Source organism: Mastomys coucha, unplaced genomic scaffold (assembly GCF_008632895.1).
Source record: "Mastomys coucha isolate ucsf_1 unplaced genomic scaffold, UCSF_Mcou_1 pScaffold5, whole genome shotgun sequence".
Taxonomy (NCBI): Eukaryota; Metazoa; Chordata; class Mammalia; order Rodentia; family Muridae; genus Mastomys; species Mastomys coucha.
In genome coordinates, this window is record NW_022196911.1 from 31,445,413 (window position 1) to 31,457,709 (window position 12,297).

Here is a 12,297-nt window from a genome sequence, read left to right on the forward strand (position 1 = left end):
ACACACACACACACACACACACCCTCACCACACACCCCAAACAATTGAGGAGGCTAGATATATAGTCGAGTGATAGAATGCTTGCCTAGCATGGCAAAGTCTAGCATTTGATCTCTAGTACCATAAAAGCCCACATCCAAAATAAGCCAGGAAACAAAATAACCACCTCCCCACCAGCCAAAAAGCAGAAACCAAGGAAGAATGCTGGTTTCAAGCATGATGGCACGTGAGTAATCCTAACCCTCTAACCCTCTAAGATTGAGGAAGGAGAATCCTCATAAAATTGAGGCCAGCCTGGGCTATACAGCAAGATGCTGGCCTTTAAGGGTGAAAAGGGCCAAAGACTCTCTGCCTAGGGCATGTTTGTCATCCTAGTGCCTTCTAAAGAACTTGGCAACAAAGTGTGTGCACAAGACACTAATAATCGCAGACAGCCTAGTGCTGATAATGGTCTGACTTAACTATTCCACAGTTTTTCAATGGCATGAAAGCAAGACACATTCAGTATTCAGTGGCTTTTGAGTTGTGGTCATTTCCTGGACAGTACAACATTCTCTTGCAATTCAGGGCAGCAGCAGTAAGCCCCAGTTCCCAGTGGGCCAGGCCACTGCCAAGGTCATGCTACAGAGTTCTGTGTTGCTCAGCTTGGGTGGTATCTAGCTCACAGTGTGTTTAGTAGGGAGATGAGACAATATCACCCAGGGGCTGAGAGTCATTGGGCTCTTAGAGCTGTACAGGCATAAGTGTGGGCTGCTGTGAGCTGGTAATTTTCTTTTCACTGGCTGTGTGGCTACTTTAAAACCTTGGAAAGAAGGCTAGACTCTTTATCAGAGGGACAGAGGAATCAGTTCTTTCCCCACGAAGCAGCCATGATCTTCTAGAGTTCTGATTTTTACAGAAAGAGCTTACATCAGATTTACAATGACAGTTTCTCTCTCCCTTTGGAAGAGAACATGGCGCGAGCGTGTGCAGTGTGTGTGTGTGTGTGTGTGTGTGTGTGTGTGTGTGTGTTCAGTCCAGAGTGGGTGTTTTCTCCCTTTCTATGGATGTCTTTTCTTTTTCTGTAACTTTTGACTCTATGCCCAGTGGATGTAGGAAGCCACGGAGCTTTTCATCTTGGCGGGGACTGAACGGGTGCGTGTTCCCAATCAGAAGATAATAGGGGGAGGTCGCCTTCTTCACACAGCAGGGTGACTGCTAAATGTACTTAATTAGACTTCTCTGATTACAGCCCACCCCCTCAAAACTGTAGCGAAAATAACACAACTCTTAAAGCCGCAGATAAAAGCAGAAGGAAAGCGCCGCAGGACACTGTGTCGTGTGGATTCCTGTCACCCTGCGCTACCTTTGATTTAAAATAGGAGTTAGCTTCTCAGAGCCACCTTCTATTCCTCTTTCTAGAATCCTATCTTCCCTGGCACACAAGGAGCAGCAGTTACCTGACACGACAAAAGAAGGATGGTGGCTGCTAGCCACCTTGGATCACTGTCCTTTCTGTTTTCTGGTTAGAATGCCATACCCACAGCTATGACATGCCTTGGGGGGTGAGGGGGAGAGATTTCCTTAGAGGTCTGGGCAGGTGGCCACTCCAGTACACTAGAAGTAACTACTCGGTTACAAGCCACCCATACTTTCCTTCTTCTTGTGTGCACACTTGATAGTGGGTAGGTACAGGTCACACACAGCTACTTACGTGCCGTCTTGGCGAGTGATGGTGTAGCCATATTTTGGGTACTTGACAAAAGACACATTCACACCCACCAAGGGAGTCCCATCCATGGTTACTACTTGGCCTCGGATCAGAGACACCAGGCTAAGAGAGAGAGAGAGAAAAAAAAACATGGGTGTGTGAGGTACACACAGGGAAACAGAGATAAGAGCCTTGCTATGATTCTCTTCCTTGCGGTGGCTGCTTCTTTATTCTTGCCTGGGATCTAGACCAGGGAAGACCTTCAATATTGAATGCTGGCTACACATCTCACCAAGGGGTGAAGGCCAAAGGGTTGATGTCTCAATGGTTTTGCCTAAGCATAAGAACATATTCTAGGATGAAATCCCTGGATGGTGATACCTGGTTCTTGGGCTGGGCAGTGGTGTCTCCTGGGCATATTCCTTTAGCCTTGGCCTTGTTCCATTGCTTGATGTCATTTGGCTCTGTTTGGTTTGAGCTTCAGGCAGCTCCTCATCACTCACGTGTGAGCCTTGGCCTGGCACGGAGTGTATTATGCCTGGATGAGAGCTTCCCCATCTGGCTGCTCATTTCCTAATTTGGCTTTGGAGCAAGGCCATCTTACCCTTCTCTTAGAGGCTGGGACTTCAGGAAGTTCAGAGGAGCAGAGAATAAGGCTCCCCATGTACGTCATGGTTTGCTACCCTCAAAGAGCAACATTTCTTACAATCAATAAGAACCTTAGGAAAAGAGAATATTGCAGGTGTGTGTGTGTGTGTGTGTGTGTGTGTGTGTGTGTGTGTGTGTTGGGAATATTTTGGAATCTGATTGCATACAATTATGAAGTTCCCTCCTATCAAAATCCTGCTGTCTTGAGAGAAGAGAGGCTGAAATCTCATCCCTTCCCGTTCTCTGGTGTTATGTAATACTCTTCTCTCTCCAGACAACAGTAACTAGAATTTGCTCAATAATCACAACTTCCAGCTATGTGGGAAATCCTGTAAAGCCAAGAGTAGCTACAACGAGGCTTGACTTTGCTTTCCTAAGATACTTAGGACCAGAAGTATCTCTGTTTTCCTATTTTGGAATATCTGCATATCCATAATGAGCCATCTTGGGGATAAGAACCAAGTCTAAACATTCAATTCATGTATGTTTCATATACATCTTATAAACCTGCCCTGAAGGCAATTTGATACAGTATATTTAATGACTTTGTGCATAAGACAGTTTGGGATGGGATTCTGTGCTAGGAGTGTCACGCTGGTGTGTGACAAGTATTGGGGTTTGGAGTATTTTGGACTTTTCCACATTAGGGATGCTCAACCTTTGCTGTATACTAATCCCAAAGCTGGAGAAACGCACATCCTCTCTCCCCGAACCTTCTTGTCTTCATGAAGAAGCAGGGCCATCCGAAGCTCTGTATTTGCTTTAAGCTCTGAGCCGAGCACACTAGTTTTCAGCTCTCCCATTGGCCTTGGGGATTGGGGACATTTGGTGAGCACTGACAGCTCTCGAGACTCCCAGGTTCCTGGGCACACTCCCGATTCCTGGACTGGGTAATCGAGCTGACCTGCTCTTTGCCAGAATCTTGTCAAAGATTTTTGGAACCCACTTCCTTTGCTATCCCTGATGTCCTGAAAACAGGAGGGATGCAGTCCCTAGGCATCTTTTTCTATTAGCCATGCCCCCCACTGCTCAGCTCCAACTCTTTGATGATCTGGGGGTGTTCAGACCATTTTACTCACAGCTCTCATTGTCTGCCACTGGCTGCCTAACAAGTGAGTCCTACTTTTAGCTGGTTCCAACCACAGTGCTATATAGTCTTTTGAAAGTGGAAAGCTAATTTATGAAAATAATTCTTTTGTTCTATTCCATTTTCTTAGCTCTGAGTAAGATTCCTTGAAGGCCTTACCAGCCACTGTTTGAAAATCAGTGTTGATTTTGTGTTGATGACCACAAGGTTCACAGCACTGGTGATGTGAAAAACAACGCTGGAAGTACATCCCACCATGGACTTTTCTCCCTTCTTTCCTTCCACCATAGCTATTTCTTTTAAATCCACCCTACAGCATAAGGCTTTGTGGAGTGCTACACAGAAGGAAGGGGTTTCAACTATCTGCGATTTCCCCAGCTCTGTTTTTCCACTTCCCCCTTGTTGCTAGCGTCCTATTGTTTCTAGGCAGCCAACTTACAGAAAAGACTCAGCGAAGACATGCTATCGGTTCATTTCTATTTATGATTATTGATGTGTAACAATTATCACATTATCTAGATAGTGAGGTCTGCTCCATAAATTATAGTGGTGGAGCCAAAGCATCTTGGTTATTTTTGTCTGCCATTATCCAGGGAAACGCCTTTGTAGAAGTCTTGAATTAAGTTCTTCTTCATTCCTGGCTCTGCCCTTCACTATTTGTCAGACGATAATGCACTGAGCTTCACACGCTTACTGAACTTCACCCCATGTCTTGGAGGACTATTTTGTCCTTCTGAATTATGTATCTACACAGAGATGTTCGAGAGAGCTGCCTCATCAAATGCCCAAACAGCTTCCTCTAAAGTGTCTTTTCTTCACTCTGGTCTGTGTGCTGCTCCAGACCACTACACATTTTTGGAGCCCCTGCTGACTCCACTGTATCTTGGCCCTTCCCCAGGATACCTCCCAGAAGTGGTAGCTCATGGTGGGAAGGTTAGGATGGTAGCAGAACGGGGGAAATATAAAAAGGAGAGTATCCGGTAAGCGACTGACTGAGGCCCGACACTGAAGTGCTAAGTAGGAAAAGCATGGAGCATACTGTAACAGTAGTGACAGCCCAAGCAAGTGCACGAACTTCACCAAAAAGCCATAGGGGAGTGCAAGGCAGTCCCAGGTCTTCATGAGAACTGTGTTCATAATGAAAAGGCACACAACAGGCACTGTCTCAGGCCGCGGTCTCTTTCCTCCCCTCTCCTCCCTTCCTTTCCCTCCTCCTCCCCTTCCCTTCCTTCTTCTCTCTTCCTTCCCCTCTCTCCCTTCCTCCCTCCCTCCCTCCTTCCTTCTTTCTTTCTTTCTTTCTTTCTTTCTTTCTTTCTTTCTTTCTTTCTTTCTTTCTTTCTTTCTTTCTTTCTCTCCATTTTGGTTAGAGACTTGTGCCTGCTTCTCTCTTCTTTCCTCTGTCTTTTCCCTCCCCTCTCATCCCTTCCTTTTCCCTTCCCCCTCTTCCTTTCCTTCCTCTTTCTCCTTCCTCTCCATCCCTCTATCCCTCTCTCCCTCTCTCTCTTTCTCTCTCTTTCTTTCTGTCTTTCTTTCTTTCTTTCTTTCTTTCTTTCTTTCTTTCTTTCTTTCTTTCTTTCTTTTGGCATTCCTCTTTTAAAATAAATGGTCACATTACCACATGTTATATAGCAATGCTCTAATCTTGCTAATCAAGAAGACGAGATTATTGTGTTCAGTATGGCTCAAGGAGAAGCTGGGGGTGGGGCAGCAGAAGACTGAGGTTATAATCGCTTTTATATCATCATTTATTTTTCTGATTTCTGTTTAGTAAAATCAGGACCTAAAGTGACCTGATGAACTCTCATATTCAAAGGAGCTGCTAAAGGTGATGTACCATGGTGCATGCCTGTAACCCCAGTATTTGGGCAGTAGAGACAGGAGGATTTCTGTCAGTTCACAGCCAGTCTGGCCTACAGTCATGAAGTTCATGCTAGTCTAGGTTTCTTTCCTTCTAGTCCAGTCAGGCTTATAGAGTGAGTGGGATTCAGGGTAGAAGATAAATATGTAAACAACAGAATTGCCCGTGACTGCGGTTGTGTAGCTTTGTAGAAGGATTCTGCAGGGCTGCGGAACTGGCTGTGCCCTGCTCAGCCTTCTGCATCCCAACTTTCTAGGTTCTCAAAGGATCCGGGATGGGGACTTGGTCCCAGCCAGATGATGCCTTCTCTCGAGAGTCCAATGAAGTGACTTCCAATAGAATCCCCTATGAAGTCAGAGGCTCTTGAATTTGCTAAGAGAAGAAGTGAGGTAAACATCTTATTTTAGGGGTACTTTTGAGCCTAGCTGAATGAGGACAGAGTCAGGGACAGTAAGGGGGAAGGCAGAGGGTGTTACAGTTAGCAAGAGGAACATGTACTGTGTTCTAGTACATAGTTGAGTTGGGTGGTTATGTTGAACCAAACATATTGCATGTTGGAAAGGCATAAGCAGATTTTTAAATGTTTTCAGTACAAAGAAATGATAAATATTTAAGGTGACAGGTATCCCAATTACCTTTGTTCTGATCATTAAACAACATATTCATGAATCAAAATATCACGCTGTACCCTATAACTATGCACCATTTTTACATGCCAGTCAAAAATAGAATAAGGGAATAGCTCAGCAGGTAAAGGTGCTTACTACCAAGTCTGACCATCTGAGTTTGACCCCGGGACCAATCTGTTGGAAGGAAAGAATCAATAACCACAGGTCATCATTCTCTGATCTTTACATGTATGCTTATGGTACCCCTTAAAGTAAACATAAATATAAAAAAAATCCAAAAATTGTAAAAAAGGAAAATATAGGTAAAAAACAAAACAAAACCCCCCAAACCCCCAAAACCCAAAAGAGTTAGAAGGAAGAGGATAAGATGAGGGTATACAAAGGGGCCATCACTGTCTTGTTCATGCTCCTAAAGTCTGGATGGAGGAAGAACCAATAAGCAGTTCTTCTCTTTCGTATGAGAGAGCAGAGAGATGGGGTAGGGTATCCCCTAAAAGGCTAGGCTAACCTTTGCTGCAGAAGCGTATGCCTGGACTTCTGGATTGGGCCAGGGAGTCAATCATGTACACCAGCAAAGGGCCCCTCCCTTGCTAGCTCTCCTCTTGGCCCTACAATGAACACAGTATCTAGAAGACAGAGGGGAAGAAGTAAGAGGGTGCCTTGTGGCCAAACCTTCTCTTTCCCTCTTCTCCAGGAAGACTTGCTCTGGTGTGATGAAACAGTCAAGTTGACTACAAAAATATATTCAAAATTTGACCTCCAGATAGTCACAAACTCCAGATTACTGACTGAGAGCAGAAAGTGAATGGGAAGGGATGGGGGACTTGGAGAGAAGTGCTTGGGTTCAGCAAATGGAGCCCGAGAGGGCATCCTACATGGGGGCTGCGTGAACACCAGAGACAACATGCCATGTCATCCTAGGTGCTCAACACATTCCTCTAACTGGCATTACCTCGACTTTTAAGATGCCACGAATGATAGGTTATGTTATCAAGTTAATAACAGCTTTCAAAAACACTCCATCGAATCAACTCTTTCAGTTACACTCACACAAAAGACTCTCTCAGAGGCATTAAAAAGGGGATTTAAATAATGACAAAAATGTCATAAAAGAAGGGATCATAAAAATCATCTCAAAGCTCAGAATCAACAGGTATCATCATGAGATTCTGGGCTGAAGGCAGTCTGATCCTGCAGAGCAACCGCAGCCCTACTCTAGCATCCCTCCATGAAGAAAGTATCTTCTATGAGCCATGGCAATAAGTTGCCTCGAGGGCAATTTCCAGGGAACAGGTCTGTGGAAAAGACAGAGAAGTTCCTCTGGAAAAGACAGAGAAGTTCCTGTGGAAAAGACAGAGAAGTTCCTGTGGAAAAGACAGAGAAGTTCCTGTGGAAAAGACAGAGAAGTTCCTGTGGAAAAGACAGAGAACTTCCTGTGGAAAAGACAGAGAACTTCCTGTGGAAAAGACAGAGAAGTTCCTTTTGCTCGAATAAATAAAGGAATGGGGACCTCACTGGTCCCCTGGGCACAGAAGGGCACCTACCTGCTATTGAAGGGGTTGTCTCCAGGAATGATGTGGGTGCTGTCCTTGCCTGCCAAGAGCTTGATGCGATCATAGAAGGACTTCACTGCAGGCCAGTCTGTCTGGCCTTGCTGAATGATGTCCAGGGGGTCCCGAGACCCCCGGCAGAGTAGGCTGTTCTGACAGGCTGACTGTAGGCAGCAGTCAGGGTCCAGGCAGTCCACCAGGCCATCTGGAAGGGCAGAAACAGAGCCAGGCTTAGAGCGCTGCATGGCACCAAGCCATTTGGAGATGCTGAGAGACGCTAACACATTTGTCACCACCAAAGCCTCCCATGGGCCTTAGATTGGCAGGTTTCATACAGCAAGCATTGTATAACTGCAGCTCCCCCAACCCAGAGGATAAACGATACACGAAAACAGCTGAGAATATCAACAGCAGTTTCTCTGGCGTGGTCCTTTTTCTTTGCTTTATTATGTTTTCCTAAAATTCCTTCCTTTTGCTACCATGAGTGGACATTATTAGAGCCCCCAGGAATAAGACCCTGAACTTTGCTTTTAAGTAACACAGCATAAAAACTGCCCAGAGACTGCTCCCAAGGGCCTGTGCAGACTGGGTATGTATTCACTAAAGAGTCTGTCGATCCTTCTCCCTTGGAGAAAACCTTCTTCAACTGAACCAAGGAGCAACCTGTTGACAAGACGGAGAACCAGGTGCTGTGAGTGTCACCTCTTTAAGGAAGTGTGGACATGGCATTGTGTGGCAACCAGGAAAAGAAGTTACCTCCGTTCTGTCTTCTTGAGCAGGACACTGTGAGTCCCTTCTCGTAGATTCCCACCCTTTATTCTCTTTCCCGGGCCGCTCTTATTCACTAACCTACTATGCTCCTTACACTGAGGTGCTGTCCACATACAGGGAATGGAACAGAAAGCACAGAGTCATGGTACCTGTCCAGAAGGAGCTGGCAATGTACAGGAGGAACCACTGTACACAGCTCCGTTTAGGGGTACCCTTTGAATCCAGGAAGCCCTCCTGGTGGTGCCCCTGGATATGTTAGCATTATGCGCTATGGTCCATATCTTCCATTTACACACCGATGTTCTAAACCATAACGAGAAGGGGGCTTCAGGATGGAACAAAGCCCCGGAAGCTCCCTAGTAACTAAGCTCATAAGCACTGGGTCCCTGTTGAATCTTCCAGCCTTCTTTCTGCCCTTAGATGACATTGTGAAGGAATGGGGCCATCAGTAGATACTTAGTTCCTCCCAGAGCCTAGACTTTGAACTTCCAGTCTCAACCATGAGAAACAGATGTCTACTGTGTAAGCCACACACACACACACACACACACACACACACACACACGATGGTGTTCTGTTATAGTAACACAAGCTGATTGGCTGTGCTAGGCACTCCTGTTCTGTGCATCTCAGGTCCTCTAAGAATGGCTCGCATTAGATGGCCACAGATAGGATCAACGGCTGCCTCAGGCCTCCCCATTTCAGCCTCCAGGAGCAGGTTCTGGAATCTGTACTTCAGTTCTGATTCTCAGACGATTCCAACACACAATATATTTCAGAAGCCATTGTTGATGACACTAACTTCCTTGTATGGCAGTTAATTACATCTTTATGCTTGCCTCCCTACGGGGGAAAGAAATTCAGTGAAAAGACGAACAGGGCCTTATTAACGTTGACATTTATGCCTCTCTCAGTGTCCAGCAGAGAGAAGGATGCTCAACAAATGTTTGTTGAATGAGTAAATGACTGTTTGCCATTCTTCACATGTCAGAGAAGGCTGAGGGACCAGAATGATCAGGGCAGTGTTCGCTTTTCGAATTCCCTATTAGAGTGAGTTTTTTTTTTTTTTTTTTTTTTTTTTTTTTGATTGGGCACATGGTTGAAGAGCTTGGGAATAACTTAGCTGATCCCTCCTGGATTTGATAGCAAGGCGTTTTGGGGGGTGGGGGGATGTGGGAATAATTAGCATCTTAAAAGTGTGCTCTCCAGTCCCAGGTTGTATCATGGCAAATGCTTGTCCGGGATTGCTGAATAGGAGGCCTGGCTGTGGGTTTTTAAATTTACAACAATGTAATTTTTTTTGGCATCCCCCTTTCCCTTTGGTTTCCCTAATGAAATTGAAATATGCAATTTCACCAAAGTTCCTCTGTAATTTAGCAATTAATGTACAATTATTTTAATGCATTACTTTCTTTTTAGGAAACAAACAAATTAGGAGGTGGCATGTTCTGCTTGGCTTTAAATTACCGAAACTGGCCTCTCATTTTCCGCGTGGGCAAATGCTGCTGGTGTGCCTTGTAACACAGTTAGATTTACAAAATTTCCTAGAAATGCAGACACGGGGGGTGGGGGGGAGGGGACAGGCAGGCGAGGTGTACATTTAGAGACTTTGGAAATCAAGGCTCTGAGCAGCTCAGCCCTGTGTGCTGGCTGAATGTGAGGCTCCCCAGAGCCCAGAAAAGCTGAAGCCCCAGAAACAGTGCTGGAGGATAAACAACATCCTGGCAGAGGGCTGGTCCAGGAACATAGCCCCAGATCCACGGTCCGATTGTTTAGTCTGGATTCAAGGGCCATTGGCAGAACAAGGAAGAAAAGGGGGAAAAATAATTGCATTGAATTCTGCCATGAACATCACGTCCGTGGACTGCTGTACCAGACAGAGAGAATCTACACAGAACGCCGGCTTCAGGTTTTAAAAATAACCCGCTGAGATCTGCACTTCTATTCAGCAGCCTAGAAGCTTCTCAGGTGAGAAGAAACCTACTGTTGTTAGTGCTATAGATTTCTTTTAAGGTCGCCGGCCTCTTCCCATTAGGAGCCCCATCCATCTCTGGTGGCCTTGCCTCCTACAGCTGGGAAGGGCTTCTTCGTCCTCTAGCACTTTTACCACCCACTCCATAGTACCAGCTCGAGCATGTACTTGTATGCGTCCAGTTCAAATAAAACCAGGAGACAGTTTTCCTATTAAGCACCAAGCATGCTGCCCTCCCCATGACCCCCACCATTGGGAGGCCGTCACTCTTTCTAAGTTTGCCAATACCTTCAATTTCCCCCCTGTGTTGTTGATACTGTTTTGAGTTTTTTTTTCTTTCTTTCTTTTTCTTTTTTTTAAATCTGAGGGCTCAGTATGGCAAGAGACGGTCTAAACACGTCAGCAGTAACAGAAGACAAAGAAAAAAAAAAAGAAATAAATGATCTCCTCCCACACATTTACATTTCTCTGCTATGGTCGCACTGGTTGGGGGTGTGGGAGTTCTTAGGGCAGTGGCATACACCATGCCTGTAATACCTCCTCATGCTGTGTGATCACTGGCTGCTGCCCCCAACACTTTCCGACCACACCGTGAACTTTAAATTGGCCCTTCAGTCTCCCAGTGGCCTGTCAGTCACGAGAATCGCATCTTTATGCTAGCAAGCCCCTTGGATGGAGTCTGACATTGCAATCTTCAGTAAATTACCCTGTCACTGACAATCCTGCAGTTATCTCGCAAACAATCAAGCAGGCAATCAAACCACTCTGAATTGCCGGTTCAGGACCGAGAGGCCAGGACGGCTCCATCCAGCAGGGCGGGAAGCCACAGGCCCTCTGATGACTGTCCTATTTCTTTATTTATTTATATACCTACTTATTTGTCTGGCTTTGTCTCCACCCACCATCCCTCCTTGGGTTGGGGGCGGTTTGAGGTGGTGGTGGGAGACGTTTCCAGTGACCCTCAATGGAGCTTCATTCTGACTCAGCAAGTGGGACCTCCCAGGTGGCCCACGGTATTGACACATCTGCTCACATGTCCTCATCTGCTTCAGTTCACTCTGATACGTGGCCTCAGAGCCTGTTCTAGGCGCTTTCTGTCAGAAATGAGGCTAGATCACAGCTTTGGCCAATTTTTCTATGCATGTATTATATCATATGATAATTGAACTAGCATTTCCAGGGAAATGTGGGCGTGAAGAATCTTTCTGGGAACAAGATTGAGCCCATTTATTTATTTATATTTTAATATTAATTAATTGCAGTCACACTAAGACTCTTCAAAAAATATCACTTTCCTGTTATTTTCTTTTGCTGTTGTTTTGATATAGGGACTCACGTAACCCAGGCTGGCCCAGAATTCACTCTACTTGTAGCTGAGGATGACCCTGAGTTCCTGATTCTCCTGCTTACACCTCTTAAGTATTGTGACTAGAATTGTACACTGCCACATTACACTTAATTTATTTTTTAAATGAACATAAATATTTATTTTATGTTCTGATTAAGAACATAAGGGCTGGTGAGATGGCTCAGTGGGGAAGAGCACCAACTGCTCTTCGGAAGGTCATGAGTTCAAATCCCAGCAACCACGTGGTGGCTCACAACCACCCATAATGAAGACAGTTACAGTGTATTTACATATAATAAATAAATAAATCTTTAAAAAAAAGAAATAAGACAATTTAGTAATACAGAGTGAGTTCTTTGGATTAGAAGCTCTAACAGAGAAGGCCCCACCCCCACACAGAGTCAGAGGTAAGAGCCTGCTGTGTGGAATCAGGTGGATTTGTGGTTGGATTTCTTCTTCTTTGGCTTCATCCCAGCTATGCAAGTTTGGGAAGATGAACAACTTTGTTGAGCCTCAGTTCATTTGCCTTCAAAACTGGACTATCCGGTTGGGCATGGTGGAACACAGCTTTGGTCTCAGCATTTAAGAGGCAGAGGCAGAGAGGCAGAGAGAGGCAGAGGCAGAGAGGCAGAGGGGCAGAGAGGCAGAGAGGCAGAGAGGCAGAGAGACAGAGAGACAGAGAGGCAGAGAGGCAGAGAGACAGAGAGACAGAGAGGCAGAGGCAGAGGCAGGGAGAGGGGCAGA

The 12,297-nt window shown here is 45.5% G+C and overlaps 1 protein-coding gene across 19 annotated transcripts in view; it reads right to left on the minus strand.

Moving 5' to 3' along the window:
- Tenm2 (teneurin transmembrane protein 2) overlaps positions 1 to 12,297 on the minus strand; it is a 1,239,808-nt gene that overhangs the window by 66,593 nt on the left and 1,160,918 nt on the right. For all 19 annotated transcript variants that reach the window (XM_031353724.1, XM_031353722.1, XM_031353721.1 and 16 more), the window contains 2 exons: positions 7,457 to 7,667; positions 1,694 to 1,813 (listed from right to left, as the gene is read on the minus strand). In XM_031353724.1, coding sequence (XP_031209584.1) covers positions 1,694 to 1,813; positions 7,457 to 7,667 — 331 coding nt within the window. The remainder of the gene's footprint in view (positions 1 to 1,693; positions 1,814 to 7,456; positions 7,668 to 12,297) is intronic.